General features: G+C 53.8%; 3 protein-coding genes across 3 annotated transcripts; 1 reads left to right on the top strand and 2 right to left on the bottom strand.

Moving 5' to 3' along the window:
* Nucleotides 1-2,975: 2,975 nt before the first annotated feature.
* On the bottom strand, nucleotides 2,976-6,656 carry J4E84_000019 (uncharacterized protein; the record flags this gene model as incomplete). The annotated part of the gene is made up of 1 exon (XM_049382664.1): nucleotides 2,976-6,656. One exon carries the CDS (start codon nucleotides 6,654-6,656, stop codon nucleotides 2,976-2,978), a length of 3,681 nt encoding a protein of 1,226 aa, XP_049248182.1.
* A 3,852-nt stretch (nucleotides 6,657-10,508) lies between these two features.
* On the top strand, nucleotides 10,509-11,774 carry J4E84_000018 (uncharacterized protein; the record flags this gene model as incomplete). Its single annotated transcript, XM_049382663.1, has 4 exons — nucleotides 10,509-10,852; nucleotides 10,903-11,204; nucleotides 11,255-11,334; nucleotides 11,394-11,774. The coding sequence occupies 4 exons, from the start codon at nucleotides 10,509-10,511 to the stop codon at nucleotides 11,772-11,774; spliced, it is 1,107 nt and encodes a 368-aa protein (XP_049248181.1).
* A 1,146-nt stretch (nucleotides 11,775-12,920) lies between these two features.
* Nucleotides 12,921-18,602, bottom strand: J4E84_000017 (uncharacterized protein; the record flags this gene model as incomplete). The annotated part of the gene is made up of 3 exons (XM_049382662.1): nucleotides 12,921-13,031; nucleotides 13,084-18,032; nucleotides 18,083-18,602. The coding sequence occupies 3 exons, from the start codon at nucleotides 18,600-18,602 to the stop codon at nucleotides 12,921-12,923; spliced, it is 5,580 nt and encodes a 1,859-aa protein (XP_049248180.1).
* Between the last annotated feature and the right edge of the window lie 1,062 nt (nucleotides 18,603-19,664).

Below are 19,664 nucleotides of genomic sequence, written 5' to 3'. Positions count from 1 at the left end.
TGGGACGGAGAGGGGGTCTATGTACTGATTTCGATTCTAGGAACCAATACCTTGGTCCAAGCCTGCTCCCTAACGCAGCAATAGACTCGTGGAGATTAACATTGGAGTTACCCGGTGATCGTCCCCAGGGATTGCCGCGGTTTGTCGCAGAGCCTTGGTATGCAGTTGACCATCTTCCCCAGTACCCCTCCCTGGGCGCTGTTGGTTTCCTTGATCTACTGCGCCTCTGATCGCACCTACGTCTTCTAGAGGGGTGTATCTCGTCGAGTTACGGGCGACGGATGCGCAGCGAGAGCTTCGCATAGGTGTGCAATGTGCCTCGGAAGGATGTCTTCCGAGAGAGCAAAAAACGCAAAAAGTAAACTAAATGTCTAAGTAAAACGTCTTATTTAATACAGGTTATTTAGCTGCTAGTCTAATTACTAGCAACATTAAATCTTATGCTTAGTCTACCTATCTATACTAATAGCATCCGCATACTTGCTTATAGTAGTATATATTGCTTAATTACACGCATATAATTCTAGATTATAATACAGACATAATAACGCTCTGCCTAAGTTAACACTTTTATACTCTTTTCTATTTATTACGCAAGGTTCTTAAGGTATACTACCTTAGCCTAGATTTAATCTATTTTAAAATAATTTGCACCTAAAATATTAGTATTAGCTTTATACCTAATGCGTATACTCTATATACTAGTGCAGCGTTCTAGAAATATAATTATCTACTATATAGAGGCAAGATAATAGAGTAAGACATTAGTATTAGTGTAGACTCTTGCGTAAAGGCTTTTACTTTACAACTTACTTTTTAGGCTAATAAAATTAGCCTTAATATAAATAACGCTAAGTTAGATAGTAGAAAGTTATATAGTTAGAGATAATTATATTTAGAGATGTAGAAAAAGTTAATAAGAATAGCTAAGAGTAGTAAGATAGGATTTTGTACTACCTACAGGCTTCCTAAGACCTTGCTTATAGTTATCGTAACTATTTAAGTTACTACTATACTATAGTTATTAACTAAATTTTCCTACTATTCTATAGTACTAGGCACTGCCTACCTATCTAAGAAGTAATATTATAACACTAAACTACTACTTTTAATACTAAAAAAATAATTAGCAATCGTATATAATTTATATGACAAACGCGCAGCAAGATAAGTGCCTTAGAAGGATGGTCAGGTTGCAGTTAGAGTTTGGGATGGCGCCGAACTTGCGGTCCTTTAGCGTTGGCTAAGCGGCGTGCTGGCACAGCTGTGGAGATGGATGGTGGGAGGCGGCCTTGCTTTTCTTTGCTCTGCGCAATGCGACGGTGCGAATTCTTGTCGCCGGCCCAATCAGGCGGCCTGCGGAGCTGTGTCAGGGCTGTTTTGGCAGGCCCTGCGCCTGGCAATCCAGACCTTTTTCTCTTGGTTGTGTAGGGATGCTGTACCCGATAGAACACCACAACGGCTTTTGCTGACTTCTCCTCATTCTGCCCTCACACATCACGCTTGCCGACAGCCTTGTTAAATTGCTTTTCTGTTTGCACAGCGAACCCTTTGGGGGACATGCGTTCTTCGTGCGGCACCGGATACCGACCCTGCGTTAGACGAAAGTATGTCCCCTTGGCGTGCGGATGGGGAAGATGCCGTCGACGGTTCCAATGGCACGGTGGCGTAGTGCACCGCTACGGTAGACTGGACTTTGGACGTGGAGCTTCCATCATCGATCGCTTAGTCTTTTGGAGTAACATCTTGCGCTCCGCTACTTAAGATTGTATGCACATCATTGAATGTCGACAAGATTGCACGGAATTTGATGCCACCACTATACCGCTACCAAGAGCGCCGGGTTGTGTTGCTGACGTCCTGGTTCCGACAAAGGAAGGCGACGCGTGAAAATGGATCGCAAGATGCAGGTACGCGATAAGCGGCATGCAGGCCTTAGATCACTGTCTCCACCGACATTCCTTTTCTCCTTTCACGGCAATCCGATCTCTCTGTCATAGAACCTTCGCTCACAATCCCATTGTTATCTTTCACCCTCTTCTGAGTATCGACGATCGATAAAGTCTCGTCTCGAGCCGAGACTTCGTAGTTTATCTTCCTTCGTGACGATCCCAGGTTCTCGAATCAGCGCACGGCCCTTCTCGCGGCATCTGAAACACAGGGCTCGTGAGTCGCTCGCCTATGCACATGGGCAATGTCGTCTCATATTCCTTTTGCATGGTGACGAAATCATGCTTTTCTTCATGTTGCATGTGAAGGTGTCAACGCCGTTGACGCTGCATGCATTCGGCAGCGATGAAACCGGAAACGCGGCACGGTACTTGAGCCAGTCCAAAACAACGCGCGGGGGTTTCAGACATATTGCGACCGTTGTCCCACGTCCAACAGTCGCCGCCCGCTGCTCAGGTCTAATAGTGATGATACGATTGGTCTCGGATTAGTGCGCTGGCGGAGTAAACTCTGTGCATAGGATCCGTTGTATGAGGCAATTGATTGTATTCAACACCACGAATTGGTTGACGCGAGTCTGGCAGCACGAGCTGACCCGTGAGCCTATGAAAAGGCTGTAGTGACTAGCAGTACATGAAGACTCCGATAAACATGCAATCCTCCCGAACCTGACTCTTACTGAATGTACTCAAACTTGTGTGATGCTATCGCCAACCTCCAGAAACACCGTGTCCAGCCCGGTGAAGGTTGTAATCTAGCCAGAACCCTATCGTTGATCGTAAAATGAGATCTTTGCAAAGAGAAGTCGCAGTCGCAGAACGGGGAGGTATATTGCTAAGCCGGAAGCCGAAAGAGATTAAGGAAAGAAAAGGCCGTGATCGCAGACACGGCGATCCGTGGACCGAAAGTAGACATACAGAAAAGAAAAGAGATTTCCAAATGTGCCAAAGATTGAAAAAGGATCGCTTTTGATCACGAATGTTGAGTTGCTGACAGAGCAACAGCTCGTATAGCGGAGGTGCCGTTTAGAACATGCCACCCTCCATGGGCTGTTGACCGTTGGTAGGACGTGGAGGTGACCCATTGCGTCCGGTGAAGCCGTTTTGAGGCATTGCTGGCGAGGGTCCCATTTGGCTTTGTGCGTCACCGCGCAGGCTCCTGCCTTCACTGGACGCCTTTCGCAGTCTGCTCTTTGGTTGCTGCGATTGGTTCATCACTGCGTCGGACGAGTTGGTGCGGAGTGGCTCAGCGTAAGGGGCTCGAGGTCCATCCATTCCATGCTGGACAGCAGGGTCATAAGGTGATGGACCCGTTGGGCTTTGGCTTTGGCTTTCACCGCGGCCAAATCCGAAACGTCGCCTCATAGGGTTGATTGGCGGAACAGGGGGAGCGTTGTTTTCCATGCCATTCTTCAGAGAAGCACCAGCTGGAAGATTGATGGTGTCAATCGAAGACGTTGTAGAAAGGAACACCGGCTCCGAGATCTCCGACTTCGCGATGGACTTCTTTCGTAGCACTCCAGTCTTGGTCAACGGCTGCACGGTACTTGGGTTGAACGCGGCAGCGTTGGGTGTAGTGGGGTTTGAGACAGGAGGGGTGTGATTGGCGGAGAACGGAGGTACCGGAGATGTTGGGTGCGAGAAGCCATTGCCGTTAGCACTGCTGAAGCCACCTGGTGAAGGCCGGGGTGAAATAGGGATTCCAGGGGAGAATTTCCCCCCAGGAGGCAAACGAGTGTTCTGACCCGGTCCAGCGTTAGTCTGAATAGGGTGCAGATGCTTCGACTCGAAGTAGTTCGCCGCGGCAGTCTTGCTGTTGCTGCGCGATCGCATGCGACCTTGAGAATCCAGCGATGGTCTCTCAGAAGGAAGTGGAGGCGTGGGGTGAGCAGAGTATCCAGGCATTGATGGCATTGTGTTCGCAGGATACGCGCCGCGGGTGCCATCTGCCATAGCCTGGTCCAAGTCATCGCGGTATTGATCATGGCGACTCCGGGAACGGCCTGACGATGTTCCAGAGCTCGAGCGCTCTCGTGTGGAGCTTCTGGTCGATGCCTGTGGAGATCTACCCGATGGACGACCAGTGCGGCTGCTCTCGGTTGCTGATCGTTGGCGATTCTCGTGCTCCCGCTGTGCGTCTTGTTCACTTTGCTGCAATACTCGAGACTGCTTTGGTCGCAGCGCTGGCATATCACCCTGAAGGCCTACGAGCGAGGTACTGCTGACATTCGCTGAACTTCCTCCAAGAGCAAGCTTCCTTACTGACTTGTTAGAAACATCAACTGTAGCAAAGGATTCACGGCTCGACTTTGCACGGAGCATGTTCAAAGCTGTCTTCAGTCCGTTGGATGGGCCCGCGGGTGCTGGTGCTGGACTTGTTGAACGGCCTTCAGCCTTGGCACGGAGATTCTCCTGGATCAAGCGTTGTCTGTGAGCGAGGTCTCGTTGGAAGGCCTCGTGGTCGGCCTCTGTCTCGTTGCTCGCAACACGCTCATGGGCTCTTCGCGGAGTAAGATCCCAGGGAGCTGCAGGGTTTGGTTCGGTTGCGCTCATGATCAGTGGTGTGGCGTTTTGTCCGTTGGCCTGCTCGTCAGAGTTCATTTTGACGAGTTCATCGCGGTAGGGGTTGTCAATGTCGTCCAGATCCCATGGGTTAGAGTGGCTGTATGTTGAGGGAGCTGGGGTAGCCGATTCCGACCCCGGTTGGCGGCGCTGGAAGCCAGACCCTTGTGTATGAATGGCGAGCCCCATAGGCGGGCTCATCATTGGAGGACCTGGCTCACCATAGTTGGAAGAAACATTGCTAACGTTGCGAAGATGTTGCCTAATCATTCCACTAAGTCCGCTGCTCTCAGGACCCAATGTTGGTGAGTCAACCTCAGTACCGTCCACTTTCACTGTCTCGTCGGGGCGTGGAGACGCCTCCTGGGTAAGAGCAGGGCTGTACGATGAAGGGCCATTCTGAGAGACCTCTTCCTCCGATGTTGTCCGCGAGCGGAATGCGGGATGCTCGAACATTGAGGGTGCGGGTCCGGTTGCTACGGGGAGATTGTCAAATCGACGAGTGGGCTCTGCCGGGCGCGTGGTCGGCGGCCTGGGAGCTTCATCTTCTGCTTCGCTGGAATCTGGGGAACTGAAGAAGGTGGCTTTGTTGCAATTGTCTGGAGACGCTGTTGGTTGGCGTGGAATGGCTGGGAGGCGCTGGGTAGGTGGTGAAGTCGGTGTACCTGGACCCGCGGTTCTCATTTGACTGGCAGCAGCTTGGAACCTGGAGAAGGCAGAGGGTGCTTGAGCGGGTTCAGCAGTTGATTCAGAGCTTGACCGTTCGTTTGCGTCACTTTCAGCTCGCTTACGCCTCTGCTGTTCTGCACGCTCTCTCAAAGTGGGCTTACGAGGCGGGGACCTCTCGGCCTTTTGAGGTGGTGTTGAGCGTCCTTCGCGGTCCTGCTGCATATGGCGCAAGCGCTCTGCATACTGCTCCTCGCTGAACGCCGCCTTGGGTTTGTTAAAAGCGCCCATGGCGGTCGCTTTGCCCCGATCGTTGGGCTGAAGTGCAGCATTGAGGGTATGAGCTTCTTCACTGTCACTGATGACGGGACTTGTCAGTGCAGGCGACTGCGGGCGGGCGAGGACGGGGCTCGACGCGCCGGAGGAGTTGTTCCTGCTTATGCCGGGGTATCCAAGCGCGTTTGGGCTGTCTGAGCGGAAGGCGGGTGGTCCCCGAGCGAACCGGTCATTCAGGTTGGTAGCAGAACGTGCCTGAGATATGGGAATCGGTGGCGTTGATCGTCCGGTTGGCGCACGTGCGCGTTGTATGGAGTTGAGACGGTTCATAGCTGAGGACTGTTGCTCTTGGATTTGCTGGTCCAGCCCTTGGTCGTAGAGTCTCCGTTTCGTCGTCGACCGGCCTAGATCTGGAGATGTCATCGGGGCACCTGCTGGGGGGAACGCCGGTGAGGAGGCTGATACAGAGTTGGTGCCCTGTGACGCTATCGAAGTCGCGGCTGTAGATGTGCGAGTGTTCAGTGTGCCTGAGTTGGTGGATGACGAAGTCTCCCTCTTACGGCTGAGCTCAGTAGGGCTAGACGGCTCAGAGTTCTGGCCGTCTTCATAATCCGACTGCTGCCTCAGCCTGTCCTTCTCCTCTTGTCTGAGCCGTTGGTATGCTGACATATTAACGTCGTCGTCGTAGAGTGTCCGTCCGGTGCCCTTCGCGTTTGTATTAGAGATCATGTAGATCTTTTGTCGTCCACCGAACAAGACGTTGCCCTCGCCGGGTCTAGCTCTGCTCATAACGCTACCAGAGCCGTCGTCATCTCTACTGCTGTCGAAGGAATTGGTCCGTTCGCTTGCGAAGGGCGGTCGGATGGAGCCATTGAGCGAGGAGACTTCAGCTATATCGGAAAGACCTCCTGGAACGAAGCCGAACTCGTGGAGCCGCGATTGGCGTTTCGGTTGTAGTACACTGTCGTCGCTGGCCTTGCCAATCTTGGAGTCTGGGTCGTCCTGCTCTCTCAACATGCTGAAGCGGGTGGACAGGCCAGGCATGATTAGACTTGTCCGGAAGTCATCTGCTTTGGGCAACGCGAAGTTGAGATCGAATTCTGGTTTGGGCTCTTCCTGACCCTTCTTGCCCTTCTTCGTCTTCTTTGGGGCGGCGGCCGCGTCCTCGGCGCCATCCTTCTTCCTGTTCAACCAGCGGTTCATGATGGTCTGGCAGTTATTAGCAAACGTATAAGTACGCCGCATTGCATCCGGAGTGGGCGAGAGGCAATGGGAGGGCGCCTTGGCAATGGGGATGGGGAGGAGTGTAGTCTTACTGGCGAAAGTGATTAGACTGGATTATAGCGACGACTGTGCGCTGACCAATCTCGACTGGAGCGTCGCTGGGGTGAGCGGGCAGGCGCACTCGAGCAAGGAGTGGGGAAGGTGAGAGCAAGGCGACTCGGGGTGGGAGGAAAGAGCAAACGCGAACATGTAGCGGGGCCAAAAACAACAACAGGGCGGTCACGGGCGGTGTTTTTCGAAAGTGTGTCCTAGGCACAGTGGAAAGTAATGTCGGCAAGAGGCGAAGGAGGGAGCGAGCTGGAGGTGAAAAGGAAGGCGTGCAGCGATTGCAGGCGGGATCGGGCGCGCTCGACTCTGGATGGCTCGGTTGGCGGCAAAAAGTACAAAACAATAGATTATGGCAAAGGTTAAGGAGCGTGTGTAGCTGGCAGCAAACAGGTGAAGGAGTGAATGCACGCGCGCTGCGGAGTGCTGGCGTGGTGGTAGAAAAGAATGCAGAGAGCAGATCTCCCGACCGAAAAGAGGCTTCGAGGAGCGGGTCGACGTGGGTATGCACTCTTTGGGCCTCTGGGGGAGTGACAAGCACTCGCACATGGGACAAGGATCAATTTCCACTAGCCTCATTTCCGCGTCGCGCATGGGCGTCGCGGTGCAGGGAGCAGAGAAGCCATAGAGCGCGGGCCAATATCCGCTCGATAGGCTGACTGAGGTCGGACGGCCAGTTGCAGTATTGCGCCGCTGAGCCCAAACCCGCGCCGTCCCAGGGGATGCGGGCGACTGGCAGCGCGACAGAGTCGACGACGATGCACCTGTCGACGCGATCCAACGGCATTTGCTAGCGCCCTCTGCTGCCTCGCTGCTGCCTCGCAGCTCGTCAGACACGCTCCTTCCGCGTCACACGTCGCTCCTGCCTCGTCACTCGCGTCGCAGAGTCATGCCTTCCTTTTGCAATAACAAACTTTGCCTCCCCCCACAGTCTGAAAACCACGACGCACGACCTTATGATAGCCCTTGGCCCGCCCTTTGCAGCTGCCGCAACGACAAAAAGTATCATGAACACTGCGAGGGACATCGCGCTCCACTAGCACCCCGCCCAATCAGCGCCCTGCCCTGAGCGGTACCTTGCAGGCGTCGGGAGGGGCTGGTCCATCCCTGCATCCTCGATATCACCGCGCCCGCGACTTGCTTTTCTCGTCGCGCCACGACGCATCGTCAGCTTTGCCTCTCCGCCCGTCAGCGCTGCAGCGTCGACTCCGTCTTCTGCCCAATCACTTACCTCACACATGGGTAGCCAAAGTATGCGGGGAGACGATCCAGAAGTACCAAACGCCCATCGCGTACCTGAAGCCGCTAACCTCGGGACGTACAGTGAAGCGAGCGAATCACCCAGCTTCCTAGTCATGGTCCCGGTGGCCTTTCGCTGTGTTCCCCTGGCCTAACCGCCTGGCGCTGTCATACCTCCCCTTTCCATGTACTACGGTAAGCGCAAAACTATGCTCCAACACTCCGAAGTTCCAACATGTACTCTTGATCGACTTTCGAGGAGCAGGATTCAATTGGTCTTGTGTTTTCGCGATACGGGGCCCGGCCAGACTCGCATCCGGAGACCTGGTCCAACTGTCGTGTCATCTCCCGCGTGGCCGTCTGTCTACCGTCAGGCCGCCCCTGGCAGCTGATCCGAACGGCCATCCTTCCCCTTCTGTTCGGAACGTTGGACTCGCATCGGCAGACTAAATGCCGGCAGAGTGAATTCCTCGCCGTCGGCGAATAAGGCCAGCCGGCTGTGCTGTAATTCAGTCCTTGCTGAGCTTACTGCAGATACCTGCATCTTCTTCCTGCATACGCAACCGCCACAGTCAGTCCGAGAGCTTCTGCATACTAAGTTCTCAGCAAGTTTCAACCTGGATTCCGAAATGAATAGCCCGGGCTGGACCTAATCGATTGCATCGGTGCCACGAGGTAAGCAAATTGCCCCTCACCCGCCGCCTGCCGTTGTACGCTGAGGATGATCATCTCCAGCCCGTCCGCGAAATTGCTGTAGGATCGGCGCCACTCCAGCCCTGTGAGACAGCAGTATCTTATTCGCTAACACCGTCCCGTCACACGCGACAGGGACGCGCCCACGGTATTTACATGTATCCTCTTCAGCGCCATGTTGACAGACGCCCACGCGCTGGTACTTTTGCCCACCACCTGATCAGGTTTCAGATCTGGCCCAGGCACCGCCCTGCTAACCGACCCCACGATTGTTTCATGCTTCCGTACACATGTCCGATGAACGCCTCACTGCGGTCCGAGCAGCCATACACACTCTTGCAAGCTCCACTACCCAAGCATCATCGCTGCTAACCTGCACTGCCGTTATTGTGACAGCGGGTCAGGTTTATCAGGCTGTGGCCTGTCGCATGTTACGACAAACTCCAAAATCTCACCCTTCCGCATTTCTCTGAAAACTTGAACCCTTGACGAGTTTCCATATATACATAGAGTTCGTCTGAGGGGTAAGCAGTATGATCAGTCATCCGGACCTCCAGACTTGCCAGGGAAGCTGCAACTCTCGTTGGCGTCGTCGACGTCACGATCATATTACGTATTCTCCAGTCACGAAAAACTGTTTGCTGCCAAGAACAGGCGCGAAATTGACAATGCAAATTCTGCTCCGGTTCCAAGGCTCCGGCAGCATCTCGCGATCGATCCGTAGATGAATCGAAACTTCGAAAGTATATCCTTGCCGCGGAGACCGAGATGACAAAGCTGTTTAATTTCCGCCGATCATCCGGACAACACCCTTCGCTGAGCAGGGTCTTGCTGTGCCAGTGCGGAGACCTTGTTTGATCACAATCTAAGTAACGCGCTCTTGTGTGTGATGATCACATGGCGTGACCGATGACAAACTGATGCCCAGAGTCCGCCGAGAGGGGTTTGGGTTATCCGGATTACAGCAGTCTACTCTATCATTCCAGTGCGGTTGAGAACTTCAAGAAAGAACGATCTCCAAGCTACGTGTATACGCTCCCGACTTCCGCTCTTCGAGCTTGCACACCAGCTTCTGCTTCAATTCGCAAAATTCATATAACCACGTTACTGACCTTTTGTACGGGTTCACCAAGTTGCTTCACTCGCGGTGACCTGGGATACGGACTGTCCGCGATGTGTGAGGATCCCATATCCAGTCATATCTGTAGCTATCGCTGCCTATCGCGTTCAACGGGAAAACGCTGCCTGACTGTGATCTCAATACCTCGAAGTCAATTTCAAAAATCGCGGCTAGCTTGTGCCGACAGCTTTCTTTATATGTCTATCGCAAACATGACGAGCAAGGAATGTTCTGACGTCCTGATTTTTGAAGCTTTGTATAGTTCACACACGAGTATAACGAGCACCAATACAATGAAGAAGCCGAATACTCTGCAGTCTACATTGGTAATAATGTCAAAGTTGGCAAGTTCTTAACGCAATGCAAGCTTCTGGATTACTTGTCGCTATCCTTCGCTGGAAGTGAGTATTCAATGGCTTTGCTGGGATGGGGCGTGAGAGACAACAGGTATCAGCAATCGTCCCTTTCTCATCGGCTGATGTGGAGCTACGTCACTACGCACTCTCACTCTCACCTTCACTCACACATGACCATTTCTCGCTTGCTGGGACTTATTCACTGGCGGAGTCTTAGAGCGCCCGCCTTGCTAGAGAAATTACCCTTGCGTTACTCACCAATGTTCCTTACACTGCCTACCTCCACTTTTACACATCACTCTGTCTGCATTTCCTCAGATGTTGTTCGGCCACCTCTTACCGCTCGCAGCCATTGCTACTGCAGTTACAATTAAGCATAAACCAGATTCCGACTATGTCTTCAGCTGTGGTCCTCCCCTCCCCTACCTCGCCAATGGGTCGCAGGCCACGAGCTGGGCGCAGTATCTTGACGAGATTGGCGACGATCTCGACGGCGACGGCCAAGGTGCTGTGGATCATTTCGGTGGCCCCGTCGGTAAGGCTCCGTTAAAATGGCCTCGCAACTCAGAAAACATTGCTGTTATCCCTTACTGTTACTTCGACGAAAAAGAACGCGAGTCAATGCACGAAGTTATCGAGGCCGCCATACAATCGTGGATGACGTACGTGTGTATCCAGTACGACCTTTGATCGTGGACTGATGAGCCCTTAGTTATCTTGGCAATCCGGGAAAGGAATCCGGTCACGCTATCAGTTTCGAAGAGTGGGTCGACAGTGAAGGAAAGCCAGTGATCTGTTACAAGAAAAGCGAAACCGACTTTTTCCATTGGAACCCAGATCTGCCTCACGAGACCTTGACGATCCAGGTGGGAAAGGGGGAAACCGGTTGGACGGCCAACGCAGGTCTAGCGGTTGACCAGAAGAGTCCTTGGAGGAACCAACTGAACGGCCCAGAAAGCGGTCGTCTTGTGAATGTGGAGTGGGCGGCTATGCACGAACTGGGTCATGTCATGGGTTAGTATTCATCTACGAGTAACCTACCGACAAAGGCTAACAAAAGGCAGGTATGGCGCACGAACATCAGCGTAGTGATCGAGACGACTACATCGTGGTCAAACCCGAGAAAATCGGCGACTTCGAAGAGGTAAGTATTACATTCATCAGGCCGCCAAAACGAACACAATCGTTACTAACGCTAAGCAGTGTTACAAGCGCGCCCGCGAAAAGAGCTCTCGAGTAACCCGAGAAAACGTATGCACCTCACTCAGAGTAGCGCTGCGCAACAACTGTGCATGCAGAGATTGGGTCAAAGGCATGGCCGAGCTCTATCTCCCTCTATTTACCTTCGATAAATACGACTCCGAAAGCATCATGCATTATCCTAGCGCCATTGGGGGTAAACCAGAGAAGTGTGAGCTCTACAGCGGCGAGGAGGATACGGCTGAATGCCCGATCCAACAGTACAAGAATTTTGAGGATCATAGCCAAGGGACTACGAAGATGACGCCGAACTTGCATCCGTCTGCGCAGGATATAGCGTGGGTTAAGAAGGTATATGCTTGGGATGAGAAGGGTGAAGCGTGAGGTGCGATGGAGTCATCCACTGCCGTCGCAAAATCTTCGACCGCTGCATATAGCTTCGAGCGGCTATGTGGGGACAGCTGTACAGGAAACATCCCGTCATACTGAGGAATAGTGGAAGAAGTATGTTTTCATAAGGTAGCAAACGATGTGACTCAAAACGGACTGTGCCTTCCACATTTGCTAGCACACTCGTGTCTGACTCTATCTCTTGATAGGAAAACCGACTACCAAAGCAAATTCTCGCATGGGAAACACTCGAATAATGCAATTGCCACTACACGTATCTTCTCGCATCATACGCAAGATGTACAAAGTGAAAGGAAGTAACAGACAACAGACATATATCGAATAAGTGGCAACAAGCGCGTACAAACAGCATCTTACATCAAGACTAAACCCACGATACGTCATACAAGCCCCGTCAACACCACATCCGCTAAGAGGGCAAGCGTACCACCCAGCCCTCTCTCATACACATACACGCTTCCTTCTAGTGCACGCGCACCCCCATCCGCGACGTCACCTTGCCACCAGACTGAACAGCTCCACGTTCCTAGCTTCCCACGTTCCCAAAGGCAATGACGGTCTTCCCAAACCCTTACTCAACAACCTGCACGCTACGTAAGCCCATGCAGCTACCCGCTGCAGGTCAGCCTCAACTGCATACAACTGCATAAGACGGAAACCGCTGCCGCGTAAAACGGCTAACAGCGGGGCTGCTACCAAGAAACCTGTCTTCGAGTTGGAACCCGAGCTCAACAATATGCATCATGTACCGTTTATGTGGAAGAGGGTTTATCTGTTGAGGTTATCTCGGGATGCTCGGGAAATAAGGAGATAAGGAGATGGAGGGTAGAAGGAGTTAGATAGGCAGGAGCACGCGACGACACGCGGAACAACTCATCGTCATCAGTATCGTCACTATGCACATCGTATCTTTTGGTGCAGGTAGTTTTGTTTGAACATGTTTTTGTTGCATTACAATACATAAATCTCTTGCGAACCATGGACATATCTAATCTTGATGCGCCTGGGGACCCAAACACGCCGCGTAGGGGGAATAATGTTCCCTCTCCAACTATACTACCATGCATCTAATCGTCGTGAATATTGAGGGACATCGCCCGCCGGTGTTGACACGTATATTTAACATTGCGCAATCGCGACGGAAACAGCCTGGTCGTCCGAGTGGCTGATGCTGATGTTGATGTTCTTGACACCGACGCGCTTGGCTTCTTCGTCGGCTTTGCCATAGAGCTGTGAATGCGTCAGTATGGGGTCTCAGAGTTGAGTAATGATAGAAACATACCTGAACGGTTGGCGCGCCAGACTCGTCGTTGATGATCTCGATATCCTTCAGCGGAGCGCCGGCGCCTTCACCCTTGACACCGAGAGACTTGAATACAGCCTCCTTCGCTGACCACTTGCCTGTGAAGCTGGCTTGCGGGTTTGGTGACTTTTGGCAGTATGCGATTTCCTTCTCGGTGAAGTTACGCTCGATAAAGGTCTCGTTCTCAATGTTGAGCGCACTGAGGCTCTCAACATCGACACCGACCTTGCTGTTGGAAGAAGCTGTGGCTTGAGTGAGCTGCTCAACCATCTTCATCGTCTCTTGCGCCTTCTTGTCCTTCTTGGGAGCAGGAGTCTTCGCATAGCTGTATGTCGAAGTCTTCTTGTTCATGGTGACACGCGCTTGCGGGTTGAGGAAGACCTCCTGCATCTTCTCATCCTCGTACGGCGCCTTGTCCTTCGCACGGAACATGGTGTTGTTGATGAGACCATCGTGGAAGTATCGGTAGGCCCTCTTTTGGCGAGCCTCAACCTTCTGCTTGTAGGCAGCGAACTGGTGGTGCTCAAGCGCGGCAAAGAGGTACTTGGGGTGGATACCGATAGCTTGAGTTCCCTTCTGTCCGAAACCGAACGAAGTAACGGAGAAGGCCTTGATACCATCGGTCTGGATGGCCTGCGATGGGTAGACGATGTAGTCGTATTGCTCCATGATCTTGTCGACGTTATCGGCGTTACGGTTGCCAGGCACAAGACCAGTGTTGAGCACCTGCAAGCAACCGTTGAACATCCAGGCACCGGCAGCACCCTTGGGATGACCAGTGAGGTACTTCTGCCAGATACCAAGCAGCGCATTGCCCTTCTTACGGCCGAGGTGGCGCATCTGGTGGTTGATGACGTCGGACTCGTTCTTGTCGTTCGCAACAGTGGAGGTTCCGTGGAAAGAAGCGACGTCGAGATCGTCGATAGTGAGGCCCCAGGTAGCAAGTGCACCGCGAAGAGGAGCGATGCGTGAATCTTGCTTCCAGAAGCTGTTACCGAGACTGTTGAGCGCGTCCTTCTCTTGTCGCTTGGCTTCCATCTCGATGTTAGCAGCACGCTCCTCGAGATAGGCGGCCTCGTCGAAGTCCTCGCCAGTAGCGTCCTTCATCGCCGCGACTTCCTCCTGAAGGTAGAGGACTTCCGACTCCTGCCACTGCTTGATCTGCTTGCGGCGGAGGTCCATCTGTCTCCTCCTGTACTTGATGTCAAGAAGAGGAGATGGGAACTTGGACGGGTTCTCTCGTGCGGTGGTCAATACACCCTTTCCTGGAGCAGGGACGGAACGACCAATCTTGTCGGTTGCTGTGGCCGTGAAGCCGAGGATACCGTAGATGGGGACTCCCATGTCGAGGGCGAGCTTGGCGTCCATGATGACTTGCATACCGCAACCTTGCGATTCCATGAAGCCATTTCGGGTTGTGGTGGTAGGGCGCGACATCTCCTTGGGTGTACGTCCGTGAGCGAATTCGTCTTCGGCGTTGCTAGTGGCCTTCATGTTGGCGAATTCGTAGGAGCCTTCCTCTTGGAAGTCATCGAAACCACCAACGAAGCAGACACGGGCCTTTCCTTCGACGATGGTGTCGTAACCGATATCGAGAGACTCAACAGCGGTGGCGCAAGCACCGACGGGTGTCTTGATAGGTCCAGTGGATGAGATGAGCAACATGTTAACCCAGGCGCTCATAGTGTTGATGAAAGACTCTTGAAGAATATCCTTCTGGACTGGCTTGTCCATGAATCGGTCTTTGTACATTCCTCGAAGGGCGGTAGTACCACCAATACCGGAACCGACGCAGTTACCGACTTGAGACAAGTGGACATATTGGTAGAACTCGTATGGGTCGGTGATACCACTGGCAAGCAGACACTCGGCCGTGGAGACAAGCACGAAGAGTGTGACAGGGTCGACTTGGGAGATGATGTCGTCGGGCACACCGTACTTCTTTGCATCCCAGCCAGTCGGGATTTGACCAGCTACGAGACGGTCGAAGCGAAGAGCCTTGGGGAGGAGGAGTGTAGCTCCCTTCTTCATGCGGACAGTGTACTCGCTAGACTCTTCGATCGCAAAGATCTCGACCTTGTCACCATGCTCCTTCTTGAACTCCTCTGCAAGCTCCTTGGAAGCCTCGAATGGATCGAGATCCTCCTCAATCTGGATCTCTTGCATAAGCTGCTTCTTCTTGGGGTCGTAGCCATTGAAGAGCTCGGGCTCGATAAGGCGGATACCGGCGTGCTCGAGAATGTACTTCTCGTACTTGGGCTTGACATCCTTGTCGTCGATTGGCTCGTTGGTCTTGGCGTCAACCCATCCGGAGTAGCTCTTGCCCTTGAGAGGACCGTTGTGGTTCTTGATGAGACCCATGATCCAGGCCATCTCAACGCATCCCTCAATGGAGAATTCGCCGTACGCTTCCATCTCCCAGCGTGTCCTGGAGTTACCCCAAGGACCGACCTCAGAGAAACCAGTGACGACGACGACCTTCTCAAGGTCAACCATACCCTTAAGGTTATCGTTGAGAGGCTTGACCTCTGTGTCCCAATCAGGTAGGGTGGGGAAGTCGAACTTCATGTTTGCACGTGGTTCAATCGTGGCCTTCTTGTATAGAGCCTCGCTGGCCTCGCCGTTGACAACCTTGTTCTCGATGGCATTCTCCTTGATGACGGCGCGGCGGATGTCGCTCGTCTCTGTGAGTTCCTTGCGCAAGTCGGTCATCAAGTCCTTCAGGTTAGGAATGTACTGGAAGCCGCCGTTAAGGTCAGCCCATACAGGCTCGACCTGGCAGAGGTTGACGATCGGTGGCGCCATCAGACCAAGCAAGTTGAAGGCCATCTCCTGCTGAGAGAAGGTGCGTACACCGTACTTCTCGATACCCTCAGCAACGATGTTGTTGGCGCCCATCAAACCAGTGCCGCGAGTCCAGCCGATGACGGCACCGCAGATGGTGAGGTAGTTGCCCCAGCTTTCAGAGTGCCACCTCGAGAACAGTGTCTCGAGCGACATCTTGGATTCTGAGTAGAGACCATCGTTACCGAAGGTTCCGTGGTTGGGCGACAATGGCAGAATGACTTGGGCTGGGCGGGTCTCGTAGCCGTAGGCCTGCTTTTGCTTCTTGACAGCTCCAAGCATGCGCAACAGGTTGGTCAACATGATGCGGTGAGCGAGCTCAGACTTGGAGTCGATGCTGTCAATTTCGCGGCCATTCTCTGGAATAGCAGCGAAAGGAACGATGAGGTCGAGATCCCATCCAAGGCCCTTCTTGGTGTCGAAGATGTAGTCGACCAAAGCCTCAACATCTTGGTTGCTGCCCTGGTTGAAAGGCACAACAATGAGCTGAGAACCGCGGGCGCCGTATCGCGAGTACATGGACTGATAGTACTCGGTGACCTCACGGGAGAACCTGGAAGTTGTGACGACGACCTTGGCACCACCGCTAATGAGACCCTGAAGGACTTGCGCACCGATAGAGCCGGCACCAGCGCCCGTCATAAGAGCGTACTTGCCCTGGAAAGTGACACCAGACTTGGCGGCATCCTCTAGGCAGTCCAGGTAAACGCCAGTCAGCTTCTTGCTGTACTCCCAGCCATGGTCATCCTTGCGCTTGAGATGTAGGAAGGGAATAGTCTCGACCTTGCCCTGCTTAGCAGAAGGATTGACGCGACCGTTGCGACCCCTCTTGCCGCTAGCAGCCTTGCCGTTCTCGCTGGGCATAATCTGTCCCTCGTTCATTGACAACGAACGGATGACATTGCTGTAGAGGCTCTTGATCTGAAGTTGCGAGGACTTGGAGAGCTTGTGTTGTTGCTTGATAAGCTTGTAGATCCTTTGAAGGTCGTTCTGGACCTTGGTGCGGTTGCCGTACTCGGACAGCTTTCCGCCCTCAGCCATCTCGCGCACATAGTGCTCAAGCTTGCGAACGCTCGCTCTTGGCGCTTCCTTGTAGTTCATGTTGCCCTTGGCATCAATCTCTAGGTGTGGCGCTGTGGGTACTGCGACATCCTTGTAGACCGGAGCCTCGTTCAAGACCTCCTTGCAGTTGTCGATAAGCTGCTGACCGAGCTCCTTTGCAAGCTCATATGTCTCACCGCGCTCAGTAGGGCAGTGGTCCATGTGGTATTGCATAAAGTCGAGAAGGAGAGGGTTCGAGCGGTTCATGATGGCGATGCAGCGACTGACAATCTCACGGTCGACTGCCTTCAGCTTGCCAAAGATAATGTCGTAGTACATGGTGAGGGCGTCCTGGCGCGCCCAGTTCCATGATGAGTCGTAGACGCGCGCCTTGAGCGGTGTGAATTGGGGCTCAATGCCAGAAGCGTAGAATTCGCCGTGCTCCGTGTTCCAGAGGTCAAGCTGAGCCTGGAGCGCAGATTGTGCCTTTTGTGAGTCGACGAACGACTTGTCGCCCGCACGAAGATCGATCTTGAGGTATCGCGCGAAAAGCTCAAGCTGCTGCTTGAACAGTTGGCGTTGGTCCTTTGTGAGGGCGTCGATCGCGGCGGGGTCCATCATCATGCCACCACCCGAACCACCAGCGTCTCCGCCGGCTGTAGGAGCAGACAGGCTGATTCCAGCGATGCCCGCGTATTTGTTCGCTTGCTCATCGAGGAAGGCCTTGCCGTCGGCTTCTGAGGCAAGACGGGCTGCTGGCTCGTTGGTGATGGCGAGCAGCAAAACTCCGTCCTGTCGCCCTTGGGCCAGTCCCCATCTTGTCTCGAGGTGCTTTCGCACGGCTGTGATGTTGAAGCCACCAGGCATCTTGGCGGACACCATGCGGGCAATGAGCGAGGAGGACTGCTTGCCAAGCTGACCATTGAAGGTAGCCTGCATCGAAGCACCGAGCTCGTCGAGAGGGGTGTCCTCGGGCTTTTCGGGAGTTGAGCCAAACTCCTTGCCCAGGTCTCCGAGGATTTCGTTCTGGAGCGTGGACTTGCCTGCGAAGCGTGTTAGTCACAGTTTTACGCTAGACGTGCAATTGACGGACCTCCGACTAAATCCTTGATGGCCTTGCTCAGCGGAATGTCCATGAGCGGCTTCTTCAGCTTCTGGGCCACCAGTGTCCGCAGAATGTCGGTGGCTGTGACGGGGGCATCTGGCACCTGGGCTGCGGGCCCGGCACTCGGTGGTGGAGGGGCTGCGGCGGCGGCGGCAGGTGCTGAAGAGGCGGGTGCAGACGAGGGCGCTGATGAGGCCGCCGCGGGAGCCTCTGGTTCCTCCTCTATTGGGTCTACATCGTAGTAGATGTCCTTGGCGTCCTTGTTGTAGCACAGGATCTGACGCTGCAGCGACCGCGCCGCATCGTGTCCTTCGTATTTGCTGGCGAGGGTGCGCTTCGCCATGACACCGAGCGTGTCTGCGGGGCCGATCTCGACGATGCGCTCCGTCGTCTTCTCGCCGAGGACGACATCCTGCGTCTCGATCCACCTGACGGGCGAGGCGAACTGGTATGCGAGCAGCTCAATGAGCAGCGTGTGCGAGAGCTCCTGCTCGACCTCGGGACGCATGGCGAGGGAATGAGGGAGCAATTGGCGGAAAGGAGGGTGGTTGAAGCTCAACGGAGCTCAAAGGGTATCTCTATTACAAAATAGAAGACGGGTATCGTGGGTCTAGGGAGGGAGGAGCGGCCAGGAAGAAGACGCGCTATTAGGTGGGTGGGTAGTGTATAGTGCGGTGAGAGCACGAGAGACGATTCAAGGGTCCGGGAGGGGTGCGTTGGCTCCCCGCGAACGCAAACTTTCTTCTTCTTCGCGAAATAAGTGAGGGAAGGGTCAGCGGGTGTTGCAGGAACAAGACACTCAACGCATTGGCTGTTTATCTCTTGTTGGACAGCAGCACGCGGCGTTGATATGGCCGGGCGTTGAGGATTTCTCCCGCTTCGGGCTGGCGGTACTAAAATTCCAGACCCCTGCGACTGCAGCTCGTTACTGCTTTGGCCGGTGCTCAACGAACTAATCTCGCCTGGAAGGAGATGGGCTTGCGAGCGAAGAACAGGCGGCCACCGCACGAAGGGGATTGCGGTTCGACTTGCGAGTGGGTGCCAGCCTCGCACCGAAACTTGGAAACTCGGCCCACCGTGTCCTCAACAGCTGCGTGGGCGCGGATAAGCGCATGGCGGCGACTTGTTGAGTGCCTCTGCCCCAGCATTTGTGTAGGAACATACCGCAGACCCCTGCCGCCGCTAGTGACCCATGATATGCGGGCCAAATCTGAGCTCCTCTCGAAAAAGTCGACCAAGACGGCGCGACCATAACCACGCCAGCGCACCGCTTCCGACCCATTCCTCACCTCCTCCCCGCCCAATTGCATAAGCACTCCCTTCTGATTACTTTTCTTAAACCCTGGGGCCGTTCGTAATCCTGCTGCCTGCGGTATTCTCTCCACGCCCCTCGCACACCGCACCGCACATAGCAAGGGAGCTGCTACACATTACTAGCAGTACGGGCCCTATCCCAGCACACCGGCCAGATTAGCTTCTGTCTGAGTGAAGAGGTACGCATTGAGTCTTTCTTGCGAGCAGTTCAAGACAGCTGTCTTCCGGACGTCTTTTGGCCCGGGCCATTGCGTTG

The sequence above is a fragment of the Alternaria hordeiaustralica genome, assembly GCF_023758085.1.
Source record: "Alternaria hordeiaustralica strain BMP 2776 chromosome Unknown scaffold_1, whole genome shotgun sequence".
In the NCBI taxonomy this organism is placed as follows: domain Eukaryota; kingdom Fungi; phylum Ascomycota; class Dothideomycetes; order Pleosporales; family Pleosporaceae; genus Alternaria; species Alternaria hordeiaustralica.
The sequence above is the reverse complement of the archived record's forward strand: the minus strand, read 5'-3'. Positions and strand labels throughout refer to the sequence as shown.